This window comes from Megalopta genalis, chromosome 2 (genome assembly GCF_051020955.1).
Source record: "Megalopta genalis isolate 19385.01 chromosome 2, iyMegGena1_principal, whole genome shotgun sequence".
NCBI classification, from domain to species: Eukaryota; Metazoa; Arthropoda; class Insecta; order Hymenoptera; family Halictidae; genus Megalopta; species Megalopta genalis.
The window spans coordinates 9,546,352-9,565,249 of NC_135014.1; the positions used below are offsets into that span (position 1 = coordinate 9,546,352).

The 18,898-nt window shown below is 53.2% G+C and overlaps 1 protein-coding gene across 1 annotated transcript; it reads left to right on the forward strand.

Moving 5' to 3' along the window:
• The first annotated feature begins 1,978 nt into the window (after positions 1-1,978).
• On the forward strand, positions 1,979-17,249 carry LOC117226572 (uncharacterized). Its single transcript, XM_033481043.2, has 3 exons — positions 1,979-2,326; positions 9,746-9,854; positions 12,900-17,249. The coding sequence occupies exons 1-3, from the start codon at positions 2,318-2,320 to the stop codon at positions 15,377-15,379; spliced, it is 2,598 nt and encodes an 865-aa protein (XP_033336934.1). The 5' UTR covers positions 1,979-2,317; the 3' UTR covers positions 15,380-17,249.
• The last annotated feature ends 1,649 nt before the right edge of the window (positions 17,250-18,898 follow it).

An 18,898-nucleotide genomic window follows, 5' to 3' on the forward strand; every position in this document is an offset into this window, starting at 1 on the left:
GATCACAGAAGCAAGCGATACGATTTCTTTCTTTCGGACTTTCTATCTCCGATAGTATTTACACGGTAGATCGTTCCGATGTTCGTGGTGCGACCGTTTGATATGTCCCGAAGACAAATGCGATTCCATCGGAACGATGGCACTGGAACGATCCGATTCGCGACCGCGTGAAAGTAAAATTGATATGCGTACGCTGCGTGCGCTTTATATTTCCGGTTGGCAGTAGCCTTTATTGTTCGCTTTCACGCAAGAATCCGAGGTCAGGAACGAGGATCGTGATTCGTGATTCGAAAAGCAAGAATTCTTCTCCGCCATCTGTTCCGAGCCCTGTCCTATCGGGCGATCTCTCGCGTAAATCACGTTTGCTCTTCTTCTATTGGCGAAGTCGTTTAGCGTCGAGCGAGGAGCACGGATGTTTCGTTTAGCACCCGGACAAGGGAAAGTTAAGCAGATACTGGACAAACGAATTACCGTCGATTCTTCGCGGCACGAATTTGTCGGACAACAGTAGTCCGGAGGGAAATGATTCGGATACGAATTGGTCGGCGCTCGCGGGATACGTTTGCGCGCGTATTCGGCGATAATGCGTCGATGAAGACGCCTCGTCACGCTTACAGAAAAGTATGATCGTCGGTAAAAGCATGTCTGGTCGTTAGGAAAGCGACTGGAGCACACCGATCGAATGCTCTGCAGGCTGCTTCGAAAGTAAGGCCTCGATCACGTTTTGTTCGATGTCAGCGCACTGTGTACGGCGTACGCTATGCAGAGACGTGGCCCGGCCGTGCGTTTCTTCTTTTTCGATTATAATATCGACACGATCTCCGAACTCCCTCTCGATTTCGGCCGCCTACTAATTGTAAGTTTAGATTCAGAAACACATCTTGTCCATTAACGGCGAACGAGGCTACGTTGCCTCTGCCTCGGCCTCCGATGCGCGTATTTGTCAATGTGGCACATCTTCGAAGAATCCTCGCGAGAATAAACGCCCGTTAAGCGCTCGTTTCTCGATAACGCTTTGCATCCTTCCTTTCTCCTTTTTCGGCCCTCTTTCTCTCTCTTTTCTCTCTCTCTCTCTCTCTCTCTCTCTCTCTCTCTTTCTCTCTCGTCTTTCTCTCTTCCTTAACCGAGATCATACGCGGCACCCGGCTGCTCTTTCTTTTCCTTCCCGATGGACGCGATCGATCGGTGCTTCTTCCTTCCTTCTTCCCTCTTCCTCCTCTTCGTGCCGTATCAAAACCGAGCGAATTCTATCGCTCGACAACTGGGCCGGCAAACAACTTCGTGGATGTTATTGCTGGCAGCCTCGCGGCAATACGTTTGTCTTCGGGAAACTGGACTGAACTGTGATACTCGCGACAAATAATGAAAACCCAGACATTTTTCATTGAAACTTTCGCGCCGATAAACAAACTTTGCCGATGGATTTTCCGCGCGGGAACCGCGCGCCACCGGGACAATTATTTCTCCCCTCGCTTCCAATTTTTCTGGGTCCATTCGCCTCTCGCTTTTATCCCCTGCAGTTGCACTTCTGCAATTGCAGCAGCTCCTTTGATCATTTCTGCACACGAATCTTCTAAAAACGCGCAACTTTTCAGAGGCCCGCAATTTATCAACGGGGGACATGCTTTATCCCGGCGGTTTCACTTCTAACCATCGTTGCACCTTCGCGACACCTTCGCCTCGCATCATAAGAGGCAATCGATCGTCAAGCATCGAAGCACCAATCTTGCGAACAAGATCGTGGAGGGTTGTTCGCCGGGAGAAGGGGTTGCGAGATTCATTCGGCAAAGGCTTTCGCAGGACCGCGAGATCGCGACGGAGAGGAGCGAGAGCTGCGGCGAGAGAAGGATAGAGAGAGGAAGAGAGAGCGAAAGAAAGAGAACGAGAAAGAGAGAGAGAGAGAGAGCGAGAGAGAGAGAGGCACGTGGGGCAAGAGAGAAGTCGCGATTGGTTAAGCCGGTTGGAAAAGCCCGCCTGGCTGCTCGGCCGGCCGGCACTTCGCTCAGTTCTCCACTGTGCTCCGAGTGAACCGGAGCTTTCGCCTTGCAGACACCTTCTGGAGGGACCCTCGATTTTCTCGCCGGAGTTTTTCGAGCGGATTTCATCGATCGGATAAACGCATCGCGATCGTAGTTCTGCGGCACGCGGCCTCGCTGTAATCGCGGCCCGACTGGCGAACGATCGAACAGCAAACGGACCGGACCGAACTGAAACAGAGGAAGCTATGCACCTGGAGGAAAATTCGCCGACACCCGCCGTCTAGATCCGACAATCTACCTTCGTTCGAGGAGACCGATCTGCCAACGGAGAAATCGCCATGGCCACGGTGAGTGCTTTCGCGATACCGTTCATAGTAATCAACAGAGTCGATTGCAACGCGCGTTGGAACACATCCGCGAAACTTACGATCGGCAGACTGGTACACGAGGGTGTAGAGAACCGAGATCTGCGCACTGTCAGTGAAAGCAAGCGTAAAAGTTTCTTCTTCGTCATCCTGCTCCGATCTAGCACGTTCACTGTCCAAAGAGAACGAACGTTTTCTCGATGAACGCCGAGAAAGACAAGGGCTCTTTTGGCAGCAACGGCGACCAACCAGTTTTCCCTCAGCATTCGACTAGGTTGCACTGGTTTCGTACAACTGCAGTTGTGTTCACTTCGTTCGCAGAGCTTTCAAGTTTTTGTTTGGAACCTCTGCGACCCATATACGCGGAACGTGTACAGTTTTCTCGGATCGAAGGGTTGGGGCCCGATCGAAACGAACGAAACGAAACGAAACCATGGAGCATTTCGAATCTGCACGATGCCGTAAGATAGAACCTCCGATGATTTGCAAACTGTACCGTTAACGTCCGATCGTCCACCGAAAACCACGTTTCCGTCGTAAAACAATGGAATATTACCCACCGTGCCGGCGGGAATACAGTAAAAATGCATCGCCGCTAGAGACTTTAGAGCAAGCGGTTCTTTATGGTTGCCTCGTAAAACTGCGGATTCTTATGCAAACGTCGCTATTCATGATGCATTTCCCAAAAACCGGGAGGAGAAATTCGCTGTTGCCAGTCCGAGAGGTTCCTTCTTCCGCACAGCTTGCAGCAGAAAAGACCCGTGTCGCAATAACGACTTCTGTCCAGGCGAAGCGCGGCGTGGAACGTTCGCGGATGTTTAATTAAAGGAATTAGTAGTCGCGTCGGGAAAGTCCTCGTTCAAGTTCCGAGTCGGACGGCATCGGGTTTCGCCGAGGATCGACTCTTTCACGGGGGATCAACCTAAACGACGTTTCCGGCTAACATGTATAGAAACAGTTTGAACTAGGTCGCTCGTCTTTTTCTGCCCGTGCACCGCAGTAACCCCCCTCGCATCCAATTCGACCGACTCTCCGCCCGCACGCGAAATTGCATCTGTTTCATCGGCATTCAGGAAGAGTGCCAAACTCTCGTCTCTCTGTCCGGTTCCTCCGCCCGCAAAACCTCTGTTCTTCTTCCTCCCGGGACCGCCGACATCGTCTGCCGATCCCGTCGCGAGTCGCGATCGATCGATCTACCACCTCTCCGTGGAACAGCGCATCCCGCTGGAACAGCACAATTCCCGAAATATTGCATTTTCTTTCGCGTAATCGCTTTTTTCCTCAGGATATAGCACTCGTATCCCGCTGCAGAAAACGCATTCGGCGGAGGGGGCCGCGGTGCACCGTTGCAATTCAGGATATTGCTGTTTTGTTCGCGTTACGTCACGGCTTCGATGACCGCGCCGTTCGAGTGTCTTGCGATATTTCGATGGATCGATCGCTGCGCGAATTGCAGCCGGTGCAATTAGTCGTTCGATATCCTTTTCCTTCGAATATCAGCCGCAAAGGGTTGTTCACTTTCCGTCAGGAACAATAAAATCAATAAGCGATGAACGAGATTAATAACATGGGTCTTCGACGTACTGGTAATCAGAAATTAGCTAAATCAAGCGATAGAATCGCAAATAATAATTGATAGCCGCGCGAATGAACGAACGAAAGGGGTTAGGCTCGGCAAACCATCTGGAAAAGATCCGTTGATCTTTGGCAGAGATAGTTTTAGCAGTATGCTCACGCGCGCGTCTGTGTGTGTGTGTGCATTCTGGCGGTTTCCAGCTGGATGTACGGTATCCCCTAAGATTCATATATCTCCCTTTACAACCAGGAAACGAGCACGGTCCCGTCCCTTTGCACCGCGCAGCAATCATAAATCCTAAGGGAAGTTCGGCGGGGAGGGAGGACGACAGTCTTGTCCCGTTGTTGCACCCGCGTTCCTTTCCTCTTTTATTTGTTCTCGCGCGAAACGATCGGGCCCGCACGTGTTCCTCTTCAACAATAGTTCGCGATCTTCCGACGGTTTCATGGGACCATCGAGGACACGAGCCACGAGGGATCTAGAGATAATCTAGGATTCCTATCATCCGCGGTGGCAGTATCCTGTTTGCTTTCCTTTATCGTCCACCAGTATTCCAACGAACCCAAACAGATCCTGGAATAATCCTGGAGCGATAACGAGGGGTCCTCTCTGAATCTGCATCGGCTAGAAACCACGTACAAGTTCCTTCCCCTAATTCCATCGTTTTAAAGCAAGGAGTAATTTCAGTCGAAAAGCGTGTAGATCGTCCGACAATCGACCATCTCTGTGCGTAGATCGCGATGTCAGCGTATTTCTGTGTTCGATGCAGCTGAGGGAATTCTGTTGTCCGATGAGAAACGGAGATGTGGGTCTCGCGAGCGCATCCTCCCGAAGACACGCTCGACGTTTTCACTCGACTTCCACGATCTTTATGGGAACGTGTCCGTTTTCTGCAATTTCGCCCTTTGACAGCGCAATTAGCGAGTACGTAACTGCTAAGCAATTATCGAGGACACGCGATATCCACGCCGCAGGCTCGAGGGCTGCCCACGCTTCGCCGGAATCGGTAGATGTCCGGTCAAGAGGTCATCCGACGAATCGCCCGATTTTTCACGGTGTCGACCGCGACAACGATCTACCCTTATCTCGATACGATCGACGCGCGACGTGTTCCGAGGAGAATTTTTTTCGGTGTCTCGAAGGGCGAAGGATTCGAGTTTTAATCGATACGATCGACAGCGATCGGTATCGAACGATTGGCGCCTAAAGTTTCGATGGATTCCATCGGATCGGGGGTGCGATAATCCGCGCGGTTTCGTTATTACCGGAGTAAGATAGTCGAGTAGCCTAATCGAAAGAAGGAAAATGCAAGTGCGCGATCTCGCGAGTACGCCAGAAGAAGAAGAAGACGAGAAAGACGGAGGAGGATGATGATGATCCGATCATCGAACGGTGTTTGCTCCACGGCATCTTCCTAGCGCGTATCACTTTCCGGTTTGCGTGTAATTTATTTGATGGGATTGATGCCGCTCACGGGAGCCCATAACTTTCGTCATTTCTCCGGTCAGAGTTGGAAGACCACCTAGAAAAGAACCGGAGAAATTCTCATCGATGCGAGCAGCGAACACATGTAAATCGCGTGACCCCTATTCGGGACACGATTCCGACAGAAGTGCAGGAAATCTTTGCGAACCGTACGAAATCGTCACGCGGTTTTGTCGTTTCGATGGCGCGCCATCGTTTAGGCCACCGTTCGTTAGCATTTCGTAGCAAATCTCCCCAGATTTCGTTCCCATCGAGATTAGAATGCTTCATTTATCACGGAATACCGTGCCGCGCGTTGTTATTCGTTTCTCGCGTATTCGCGGGGAGATCGAACGAAATGGTTCCAGCAGAACCGTGCAGAACTATCAGAGAACCGTTTAAAACAGACGCGATACTTCTCCAGAACCGTCTAGCGAATAACCGAGACATTTAGGGAACCGTCCAGTGAGTAATCTTCCTCGATTCGTCCAACGGATAGGAATCCTTCGAAGAACAATCTTCGGAGTATCGATAGCTCTACAGAATCGTCTCGAGGATAACGATACAACTGCCAGCGATATTCCGCCTCTGGACCTTTGTGTTGCCGCGATTCGCAGGACAGAAATGAACGGTATCGTTTCGATAACCGCTTGGAATCCGAACGAGGATGATCCGTCCGAGGAGTGAGTTGCATAATCGTTGGAAATTTGTTTAAAAGTACGAGGGGACGCGGACGCGAACGAGGGCAGGTGGCCGAGAAGTGGTTGTGAAACGAAGCAAGCCGCTTTGGACGCGATCCGATCGAATGCCGATCGAATCCCGATCGGATGGTGGGTCCCGTCGTGCCTCGAGCGAACGTCCGGGCATTAAATCGATCGTTATTTTTCTGTTGGCGCGGTTACAAGGCGCGATCGGTGTTACGTTGAGCAATGACAAGCCGAGAATCGATTTCTCGGATCGAACTGTCGGTCTTATCTCCGTGGACGTCTCGACGGGCCCCGGAGCTCCGCCGCGGCCTGTGGGCCCTGCGGGTCCTCTGGCCCCTGTGGCCGACCGACTACTTTTTCTCGCTTTTGCGGCGTTTTTATTGCTCGCGTTACGCCGCGCCGGGGCCAGGTCCGAGAGCCGAGAGACCGAGAGCCGAGAGTCGGGCCTCTGTCGGGCCTCGCTCGGGCCCCAGACGGTCACTGAGACGGCGCGGCGCGGCGAGACGGCGGGATGGGTCCGCGCGGAACCCCGTCCACCAGGATTCGTGGGACTGCGTATCGGTACGGTTTCGCATGCGCGTATTATCCCGTAAGGCCCCGAACACGATGAAAATTTCATCGCACGCGAAAAGAGGAGCGGTAGCGAGACCCAACGGCCTGCATACGTAATACGCCTTCTTAGCTAATATAGGCCGGTTTCGTTTCGGGGCCACCGCTTCGCTCGGCTCCTCGGATCCGCTCTTATTTGTCTTCTCGTTAAAGGTTTCTCCTTACGATCGAACACCTCCCGGTCCTCCTCGGGATCTATTCGACCTCGCAGAGTCATGGAAATCGATCAATTTGCCGTCGGACCGCGTCGCTCGCGCCCTTTTAACCCTTATAACACGATGAGTCCCGCTAGTTTCGAAAATTCATTTTTTACTGCAACACATTTTCGAACGCAAAAATGAAAAATCTTGTTTCATGGGTCCCATTGATTAAACGATGAGAATTTTCGGCACTTAAAGCGTTATACATCGAGACTCGACAAGTCGAGAAATCGTTGAATCGAGAAAGTGATTAAGCTGGATAAGTAAGGGACGGAAGAGGGTTGCGCGATCGAAGCGGACACGCACCGTGAGCCGGCGAGAGGATCGAGGACGAGGACCGGCGAGGATCGAGACGGATCGAGACGGATCGGGACGGATCGAGAGGGATCGGTATCGCGTTCGCAACGCAGCCGATCCGGGGGATCTTTCGTAGGAGGGAAGGCAGGAGGGCAGGACGAAAACCGGAACGGGAAGAAACGCGCGCCGCGAACGGCCCTGAGATCGAGGTTGGATCCCGAGACAGCGTGGCCCCATGGTTTCACTTTATCTCTCTCTTGCGGACCACACAAGGCTATCGCGCGCGCGCGATCACCGAAGTCCGTGTAAACAGGCGCGAAATCTTTGAAGGCGCGCGTCGGTGTGACCGTGTGCGATCGTGTAAACCCGTGTAAACCTGTGTATAAACCTGTGTAAACGCGAGCCGCACGAGATATCCGAACTACGCTCGCAGGAATTAATGATCGATGTTAGCGTCCTCTTATGCCACGGCTTTCCGGGAAACAAAATCGACGCGTATCCGAACGAAAGTGGTCCCTACCGGTGTCGATCGACGACGAAGATCACAGATTATCGAGGTTAATAGCCGAGCAGACAGGCGTAACGCTCCGATGCAACTTTGCTCGGCACCGATCGATCGGTCCGAAACGATCGAACGTTTTATTCCAGTCGCACGATCCGAGACGAAACTACATCGCGAGTAATCGACCATACAAATCGATAGGATCGGTTTCTATTGTCGCCAAATATGTCCTAGTCGATGATACAAATTAATCGAACGGTTTTTCAAAGTTGTACTCGCACGATTCCCAGGGGAAACATCGAGAAACAGACGATCATCGATTTCTTATCGACTAACTAATCTTATCGATGATCTCACAGATCGGGCAACAGATGCGAGATGTTAAGGAAAACTTGAAGGAATTATCAAACTTATCCCATTGAACTGATTCAGATGTAGTCGATTAGCTTGTAACGATCTCCAAATCGGCGAACGTTTTCCTAACAGTGCTCCGTTTTCGAAAGATCGCGTGGGGAACACCGACTCGCGGAAAGCGCAGACGATCGCCGAAAAATCGCAGAAAAATCGGGTCGCTCGGAGGGATGTTGTTTCACACGGAGGTCGGAAAGTTTGCTGGAAGTACGGTTTCCATCGTACTCGTATTTGCACGTGGGTACGAGGCGGCGCGGCGTATCGAGAGACGGACACGTGGTAACGGTAGACGATGCTTCGGGCGCCGATCTCTCCCTCCCTCGTCGCCTCCTTCTCTCTCTCTCTCTCTCTCTCTCTCTCTCTCTCTCTCTCCTCGTAAGATTCCCAAAGAAAGAACGTGGGCCGCATGGAGGAGCGGGCAAAGAATGCCGCCTCCGTGGAGGCAGAGCCTCTAGATCCGACGAGATTCGACCTTGAGCCTCGGAACCGCCGCGTGTACGAGATACGTCTCGACAAAATTTCCCAGGCGACGATCGATCCGCCGATCGATCCGAGATTCGCGCGAGACGCCGCGCCGCGCGCACACCGGCCAGGACCAGGACCACTTTCGAAATTCAATGGAAGCGCCTGTTGTCCGGGCGCAGACGTCGACATCAAAGGGTACCCGCTCGCAAACCGGTAAGCCTGTCTCGTCTCGTCCCGCGACTTCCCTGTCGCCCGATCGCCGGAAATTCCAGCCGATTTTCGCGAGAAAATTCCTCGGCGAACCTATTCGCATTGCACGCGATTAGAAACAATTGCGATTCGATCGTTTCAAACGATCGGCTACGTAAGATCGTAGCAAGATTCGAGACAAAAGGAACGCTTTGGGCCGCGAGCGGAGTGCAACGTGTATCGATTCCCGATCGAAATTGCGAGGCAACGATCGCGAGGAAATGACACGCTATCGTTTCTCATAATCGGCGAAACAATGCTCGTCGGAAACGACCGGTTACCGGTGCGGCGCGATCTTCGCGAACGGCGATTCGCGCGTGTCCCGGGTGAAAGTATTGTCCGTATCCGAACGAACACAGTCGCCAGTATTTCGTGCCAGCGAAATAATCGCGCGCGGTTCTAATCTCTAATCGGTCCCGAGCAAATTTTTACGGCCGCGACGAGCGAATGGGTTCCACCACGAAATTTGTAATCGGTGATCTACGAGCAAAGGACCGAGAGTAGTCGTGCCTCGACCATAGAAGTCTCGAGAGCTCGGGCATAGCAATTTTTTCGGCGTGTACTCCTCCCACTTTCTCGGTTCATTGAGAAGCTTGTTCCTCTCGTTATCGGCTGTATCTCGAACGCCGCGCCGCGCCGATGAAAGGTGTATCGCCGACCAACGAAACGGTTTCTCGTGGACCTCTCGTGGACCCCGAGAGAGGATGCGCACCGCTGCGGATGTCCCGATCGTGGGAACACGATTCGCGCGGCTCGGTTCGAATAGGTCGCGCGACCTCTCTCTCTCTCTCTCTCTCTCTCTCTCGAATTATTAACTCGGACACGGGCCCGCGGCGACGCGTTTTTCGCGTGCAAACCGTTTTCGGGAACCCACCCCTAAACCGTCGAAATCGATCTCAGCTTCTCTTCTCCCTGTTCCAGATGACCAGCAGGAAATCGGTCCCTGCTCTCTACCGATGCCTCATCCTGGCGGGAGCGATCTGCTGCTCGTCCTGCCAGAGCGTCACCTCCGGAGCCGACAACAAGCCTGGTGAGTCTGCCTTCTGATTTCAATTGTTCACTAAAAATTACCGATTTCTTATTTTACAATGGTCGAATAAAAAGTTGCACGGCGTAATGATTTTGGCAGCGATTTTCGCAGCCTTTAGCCGTTCGAACGGGCCGTTCGTTGGCGACAACGTTTCAGGTGGACAAGGAGCCGTTTCCGGGAGAGCTGCTCCATTCGTCGACGAGCAAAGATTCATTAAGGTTGAGAGCTTGCAGTCCGTGCCGTCGTCCCGTCTCGTCTCGTCTCGTCTGGTCCCGCGTCGCCGTCGCGTCGGATTTCTTGTCCTGGATTTATTGTCACGTGTCTCGAACCGGCGCATCGACGGGTCTCATCTTAATTACCGCGGCGCGAACGTTTCCTCCATTTCCTCGATTGTTCTCCGCAGTGCGGAGGTCCGTTCGTTCGCGGACAAACGGAGCGACGCTTTCGCGAGCGCGCGCGCGAAACCTTCCGTTTCCGATTCTCGGCAGGTCTTCGCTGACCAACGGTGAAATTCTACTAATTAATTGGCGTGCGAAGCGACGATCGATCGGTCCAAGAATCGATAGAACAGGCTCGCGCGATCGTTTGCCGATGTTTTATGTGTATCGGCGCGCACGAGTGCTTTTTTTTTCCTTTAGCACCGGGCTGAGTGACCTACTGACCCGACGTACACGTCGGTACACACGTGCGCGCACACACACACACACACACACGCTCGCGTGCTCCCTAAATCTCTCGAGCATAGAGAGTGAGGGAGAAAGAGAGTGAGGGAGAGAGACGCGTTCCTGACTCGGATGAGATTATTAATGTCATTACTATGTACCGTGGATGTTTTTGAAATTCTGGCCGCGGGACACCGTTTTCCAGGCCACAGCTCCGAGAAACGTTTTCCCGCAGTTTCCTGCATCGCAGCGATCGAAGAATCCGCAAAGCTCGTCGCAAACCCGACCACCTATGCAACAGATCTTCCGCATTTCATCTCTCCCGGAATCTTCGTCCCTCGAACCGTCCTCCACCTGTTGACCGTGCGCTCGGTCTATCAGAGATCCATTATTAATCGTTATCAACGCTAGAACCAGTCGAAATAGCTGGTTTCAAATTTCTTCTCTCACGATTATTGAAATTACATAGAAACGTTTCCGCGAGAAATCCTTTGATAGACTTCCTAATCGTCGCATACCTTAGAATCGACGTCGCGCGAGGTTCCCTTAAAACGAATCTTGTCGTTGCTGCGATACTGCATTCGCGTTTAGGGCTCGACGGTTCTAGACGTAATATATTTATTTGCAAAATGCGGCGATTTTCCTAGCGGAAGGGTTGAAACGCGGTGCAAATCGAGAGCACCGAGGCCACGCCAGCAGTGTGCAGCGTGCCGGGAGTGGGCGTGGCCTCGGTGCTCCCGATTCCGACGGAGCCAGGGCAGTTGCCCCTCGGGGCAATCTGGCGCATCCTGTCATAAACAAACCTTGATCTCTGGCCCCTCGACGTTCGATTCGCCGCTTTCAGAATAAGCCGACGACGCTCGTTAGGTTGCGGTGCACGCGGAAAAAATCCGCGATGCAATTACTCGTCGCGCGTCGCCGTTGCGTGAAATATGCGACGCGCAACCTGCGAAACTTCGGAGATCGTGCATCTAGCCGTGCATTATGCGCAAATGGGACGAGAAACGTAACGAAAGCGGGGTGAACGGGGGGACGCGTGGAAGAGGTAAAAGGAGAGAGGAACGGAGAGAAAGAAAGGGAGAGGGAGAGAGAGAGAGAGAGAGAGCGCATGTGTGCGCAACCAGAGCCAGAGCCAGAGAGTAACCGTGTTCCTTCTCCGCGCTTGTTTCGATGTGCCCGTGTGCATCGGTGCGACTATGTCGCGACGCATGACACGTGTATTTATGCGACACGACTCGAGTACTGGCGCCTGCAGCCAGCCGTTTCGTCCCCGTGGGACATTCGGAGCGGAGACGGAGTCACCGGCGAACCTCGGCCCACTCGGCATACCGATGAAACATTTATCCGGACGTCCATGCACCCAAGGAGAATCTCCGAGAAAAAGAACCGGCCGAGGAACCCATCCGATCACCTTTGCTCCCCCAACGTTCGCCATTTTTCGCCCGATGCACCCCCGAGCCGACCTCCGATACCACGTCGCGACCGTTCAGAACGTTTTCATCCGTAATTCATAAATTTTCAAACGCGATCGTTATCTCCGAAGATATCTCTATTTTTAGGAAAAATGTGGATTTTTGTAATCGACCGAGCGATTAATTTCGACGTCTTTATAGACGTCGATGTCAACGTAAATCCTTCCGACGGAAAGAGATGCGTATCGTCGACGAATCAAACTACCATTCGCTCGCATTCGGTTCTCGCGTTCCAGCTCAGGGGAGTCGAGAGAGTCCGCGATAGGCGTTCGACAAATTTATGACAGTCGTAGTAGGATCGTCGCGTTGGTAATACCGGCCATGATAAATCAGTGGAATCGCGTGTCCGGTGATCGGTGGAAACGCATAATAGAACGGGCATCGATTAATCGTCGTGTCGCGCCTCGTTATTCAAGATATTACCTATTTATTCATATTCGAACACCTCCGGTTACCATCGAGTACCATTTCAACCACCGAAGCTCTCTTATTTCTCTTATTTCGAACGGACTGCAATCCTTTATGCGTTTACAGCAAAGACGAACAGATTAAATCCAAAAAATCCAGCAAAAAACACTGGAAGAATTTGAAAATGCTGTCGCGCATCGTTTCCACAACTCGATAACACAATTAACCCTTTGCACTCGAAGCTATTTTAACTGAGAATATATAATCATTTTTCTAACTTCTAGTATTTCTACTTTATATGATAAAATGCATTTTATGCATATGAAATTGACTCTTGGGGACTCGTACGACAGTTACACTCTTAACAATTTAAGAATTTAATTATCTTAAAAGGTGACATAACAAATTTTAGTGGTGCCTCGGAGTCACCACTCGAATGCAAAGGGTTAAAGAAAAGAATTTAACGATATTCCAGCTAAACCGACGGCGTTCTCTGTTCACAGGCCAGAACGAGAGCAAACCTCGCGTCTTCTCCCCTCGAATGGACTACGACGAGTGGACTCCGTTGGGCCGCGGTGACCCCTTGAAGAACAACCCGACTTTCGACTACGTTCCCCCGGTGCTGGACAGAGTGCAATACTGGCTGGACTCTCACACGACGGAATCGTCGTTGAAGCGGGACGTGCTGGTTCTCGGTGTGACGGCGAAGAAGACCAGCCCGAAGATACCGGAGCAGTTCCTCAAGTTCGTGGACGGTCCGAAGTTCACGAAGACGGCGAGCCAGGAAACGGCTCCGTATCGGAACGACTTCACCGGAAGCGGAGGAGCCGAGCCGCCGAAGTTGCTGAGAACGACGAGCTTCCGGAACGGGCCGACGATGGACTACAGAAACCAGAACCGGATCCAATCGATGCCCGCCAGCTATTATCCCAGCCCGTTCTACGGGCACAAGTCGAAGCCGTACACGATGATGTTGCCGCCGCCGTTGCTGCAGAAGGACAAGATCGTGAGCTTCGTGGAGCCGACGCAGCAGTTCAGCACGCAGACGGAGGAGGGACCGGTGCTCCGGGAGCCCTCGCAGTTCTACGTGCCTTCGAAGGGCTACAACGGCCATCCTCCTCCTCCTCCGACCAAATCCCAGTCCCAGTCCCAGTCCCAGTCCCAACCGCAGTCCCAGAGCTTCAAATCGGTCGGCAAAGGAGGCCACGTCGTGGTGTCGCAGGTGGAGACGATCAAGAGCTTGCAGCAGGCGTCGTCCACTCCTCAGCCGCAAAAGTCACGGCCGGAGTCCGTGACGGCACCCTCGGTGTCCTTCGAGAAGTCCAACCTGATCTACCAATCCACGCAAACCGTCTCCAGCGGCTGGCCCAACAGCGCCATCGTCCAGTCGACGCCCAGCACCGCGTCGGATCAGCCTCTCTGGCAGGGCCACGACTACAACCGCGATCGCTACGAGCTGGACCATCATGTGGCAGCGTCCTCGAACCATCATGAGGTGGTGGTAGATCAACAGAACGCCAACATAATCGTCGACGGGGACAGCGGCGAGAACGAGGAGGTGATCGTGGGACAGAAGGAGGCGGTCCCGTCGCTGCCGGCTCCCTTGGCGGCCGATTTCGCTTCGAGCGGCGATCAGACGCACGCGGAGACCGAGGAGAAGATGCACATAGTCCTCGCGAACGCCTCTGGCAGCTCGGAGATCGACAAGGCCCCCGTGGCGGTGGTGATGCCGACCAACTACTCGGAGAAGAAGCCTAGCTTCCCGACTTTCCCTGAGACCGGCTCTCCCGAAGCCTCGCCGACCGCGGAACCGGAAGCGGCGAGCAATCGCCGGCCGGAACCATCCAGAAACGCTGCGGCTGGATCTCCGATGATGTCCGAGGAGTCTGTTCAACATCAGTCCGTGCAGTTCCCCGGGATGATGCCCAACAGGATGATGCAGCCTCATAGGCAGCCTTATCCCGAACCTGGTCCACTTTCTGGCCCATTTTCCGGAGCGGTCCTTGGACCGGTTGCTCGGCCGCAGTCGGGCTCGATGCACGCGTTCGCATTTCCGCAGGCGCCTCTTCAGTCCATGATGCACCCTCAACCCAGGCCCAACCACGCGATGATGCAGTTCCTGGGCAGCATGCGACCCGGCGTCGGGTTCAGAGTGCCGAGTCCAATGGGGATGTTCCCGCCCATGACGCACATCCACGCGCCTCCCGTCAAGAGCCACCACCCCATGGAGCCCCATCAGCAAGAGTTCTCGATGACGTTCACAGAGTCCCCGGTGGCCTCTTCCTTGAGCGGACAGCTCGTTGAATTAGGAATGGAGGAGGACCGGCATAGATCCCGCTTGCCGGACACCACCGCCCCGATCGCCACCACGCCGAGTCCTCTTCCGCCTACGATCTCCAGCATGGAGCACAGCTCCACGCAAAACTCTCCGCTGGGCTCTATTCTGACCAAGGAGAAGGAAGAGGAGACTCCGCCGGCGACGCCTTCGCCGCAGCAAGTGACCACCGTTCAGAGCCTGACCACGGACCCGATATTCTCGCACTACAAGCAGCCGGCGAAGCCCATACGCGGGCCCATGTACCTCATTATCCAGGGTCACTCCAAGGTCAAGACCTACAAGCCCACGGTGACCAAGCACGGCCTGCCGCTGGCCAAGAGCGAGACCAAGGAGACGGTTACGGAGAGGCAGTTGTCCAAGTTCGAGCAGTTCATCAAGGAGAACACGAAGAGCGGAAACGCGAGCGCGGCCGCCGCGGAGAAGAAGAAGGCCGAGGAGAAGGCCAGGGCTGAGAAAATCGCGCAAGCTCGCCAGAACAGTCTGATGAGCCTCGTCGAGAGCGGATTGGGCAGCTTCGCGGTGTCGCCCTCGCCGTCCTCGCCGTCCTCGTCCTCGTCTTCGTCGCCTTCGTCGTCGGCCACGCTGCCCGGCGAAGAGGAGTACCAGCCGAATTCCGTGACCACCATCGAGATCAATGGGAACTAGGATGCTCCTGGATCGTTCTCTCCTCCAGTCTTCTTCAGCGTCTTCGAAGAGATCCCGAGGATCGGAGCGGGGGAGGAGGACGATTCCGAAAGAGAGAAAGCGCGAGTCTGACACGCTCGAAGCTCGGGAAAATGCCGACGGGATCGCACTCCGGCGTCTCTCTCTGTCGTCTCTCGGTCGGCGAATCTACGATTTTGTCCGTTCGTTCGGTATCTATTATTACGTTTTTTCTACCGATATTTATTCTATTATGATACACCGTGTGATCACCCGAGTAGAGGCTGAACGCGCGGCAGGCTCGCGGACGGCTCGCGGGCGGCTCTCGCGTCCGACGCTCCTGCCACGGTCTCTCATTGTCCGTGAGAGAGGCGCGCCATTTTCTAATGTGCCAGTATACACGAGACATTAACACACACCACGATACACGTAATTATACACTGCCGGTCCTTGTTTCACGCGGGGGCCAAACTTTTGCCGCGCGCGTAGTCCAAGATCCGCGACGCACCGGTCATTTTAAATCGCTTATTGCGTGAGATCCGCTTCGGGGATTTTTATTAAAATCGAGTACGACGCGGCACCAGCGAAATTAGGTGGGGTTCGAGGATTTCGCCAACTTCGCATTTGTGTGTAAAATACGCAGCAAACTCGCGAAACGAGCGTGACCAAGAACATGGTCATTCCGTCGTATCTGGACATTTATTTTCTCGGAAATTACTCGAGACATCGACGCGCGATTCTCGTCGCGTCGGAATCGGCAAATTATATTGAAGAGCTTGTAAAATATTCGACTGGAAGGCGCGGAACACGGGCCGGTAATTAAAACACACACACCACACCACACCACACACACAAAGAAAGCGTACGAGTTAGCGACGATGAAGATTGCTCAGCGGATTCGGACGGGTCGCTCATGCCGCGGCCCTACGTCGAAGCGGAACGTTGCGTCGGGGAGAACGAGCTTCGAAATCTATTTATCGTAGACGAAAGTTTAATTTATTGTGTTCTGGTATGCACGCGGACGCGATCGACGGAACCGAGGCCTCGCGATGCTCGACGATCGACGACCGAAACGCTCGATCGCTTCGCGCGTATGGTATTATTCACGCTAGTCTTACGTCCGCCGATTACCGCACGTGTCTCGCGACACGCACCGTCCTTTCCGAGCCCGTAAAAATTTTCTTAGCGATTTTGTTGCTCCGTCGCTGTCACTGTGCGACAGCGTGACAGAGGAGGGCTGTCACAAAGGTTTGCATTCGACGTTGACGCGCCGAATCCATCGACGAGCGACCGCTTCGTTTCGTTGAAATTCTAAAGACTCTTTCATAGGAAACGATCGAACGCAATCCGTAATTACAGCTTGTAATAAACGTAGCGAGATGTCTGAATAAATTCCGTCTTGTAATTCCTGCGAAGCAGCACGCGGCGAACAACTTCGGCGCTCGGTAGGTTTAGCGTTAAGCTCGGGAAGAGATCGGTCGGAGCGAAGTTCCAGAGACGAGAAGCCGGCTAGCAGAGCGCCAGGAGCGATCATCCTAATTCCTGAAACAAAGAGAAAAAAAGATAAATGAAAGTCGACAGTAAAATCGAAGTAGAATCGCGAGCATCGGCGAGCAATCTGAGCGACGCGCTTCCTTCTAGCCGACTCGTCGTCTCTCTGCACAGTGTTTGCTCCGCGTCGAGAGAAAGTATCCCGCGAATCGATCGCTCCGGTTCGTCGTTCGTCGATCGTCGATCATCGACGTCAAATCGCGAAAGCCGAGATCGCGAGCGTCGCAACGCGCGCACGGAAGCTGTACGACGATGATTGTACGCGACGGTCGCACGTGTCTCTTGGGTCTCCGTTTGTCAATAAAATTTTGTCGCAACAGCACACACGTACACCTGTAAAAACGAGCAGTCTATTTGAAAAAAACAACGATCGTTTTACAGCATCGTTCCTGTCAACCGATTCCAGGCGTCGCGAGCGAGACGCGCTCGCTGCGCCGTCGGAAACAAGCAGCGACGAATAAACGGCGATCGATTACACGCCCACCCGGCGAAATTTATCGCTGGAACAGCTCCTCGGGAGCGTCCGCGGGATTAAAGCTGCCGAAACGGTACTTTGTTTCGATTTATCGGCGCTAATGATCCTTAATTTTCGTCCTCGACTCTGGATCACCTTCGTGTTTCTTGCGCGCCGACGGTCACGGCCGCGGCCGTACCCCCGTATTTTCTTCCGTTCGCCGATCGACAAGAACGAATAATTACTATTTCGTTGCTGCGATCGAGTAACGCGAGAGAGAGAGTCCGGCCCGCTCGGGCCCGATCGATCGCAAGATCGATAGCCGAAAACAGGAACCACGAGAAAAGGACCGAAAGGAACGAGACCCTGGAGCGGAGGAGCCTCGAATAAAAATCTGTTGCGGGTTCCTTCCGACGAACGGCGAATCTCCTTGGAGAGATTCGATGATTCTCCGAAGTATTAGGAACGATTTGTCCGACGAATCGATGCCCGTCCAAGACCCATTCTTTCGGAACGATCTATGTATTCGACACGCTCGATCTGCTTGGTAAAAAGCGAACAATTTGTGCAGCCTTTTCGAACGATTTTTCTATAAAACGCTTCCGAACAGTTTCGACTCGCCAACTAATTTCCACGGGTTCCACGGTAGTCGAAGCTACCCGCGATTTACCCGAGGGGTAAATCGGCTCTTAGAAAGTCCAAAAAAATGCTGACGGTCTCCGAAGAGACCCAAAGTAGAAATTACGCGAACGAGAGTCTTGCAGGTACCCTTAGAGGTCCCGAACGAATCGGCGGACATCGAGGGAACGATTCTCGAAGGTCGAAGGGCGGAAGGGGTCCGAAACGACTTGTGAACGGTCGCAAGGAGGAGCGGCGAGGAGAGGAGAGGAGAGGAGACAGCATGCCCGAACCGAAAGCACGAATTTAAGGTTAATTTATGGCGTAATTTAGTTTCAATGTCGGTAGCATAAATCTCCCGTGGAGGACAGGGGTCCGGGCCCCGCGACGTGCGTGTCGAGAAAAAAGTCGACGAAATAAAGTTACCGGCACGTAGACGCTGGGACCCGGCCTGGCCCGGCCCGGCCAAGTGCACCGGTATCTCTCTTCCCGTGCCCCCTCTTTTTCTCCGTTTCTCTCTTAATGATTTGGTTTCGCTTAGCTCCGTTCCCACCGATCCTATTCGATCCGCGATCGACGAAAAATCTCCGGTCTCGAGATCGTCGGCATCGGTCACCGTCTTAGAAATGGCGATGCAACTTACAAATACAGTAATGTCTCCCATACTGACGCTCAGATTGTCCACTAAAATGAATAATTTGGGAAGAAGAGATACAATTATTCGAATCTTGCGGCTCGTTTTCATAATTGCGGACAATTTATAATTATAACGATAAACCGCAAGGCTCGAACAATCGTATCTCCTCTTCCCAAATTGTCCATTTTTGTGGTCAATCCGGGCGTCAATTAGAGAGACATTACTGGACCGTCGACAATTGACGCTTGGAGTGCCGGCGTCG

Bases quoted from the DNA above. Each gene is read 5' to 3' on its own strand.
- LOC117226572 (XM_033481043.2), top strand. The intron at 9,855-12,899 runs GTGAGTCTGCCT...CTCTGTTCACAG, and splicing joins CGGAGCCGACAACAAGCCTG to GCCAGAACGAGAGCAAACCT.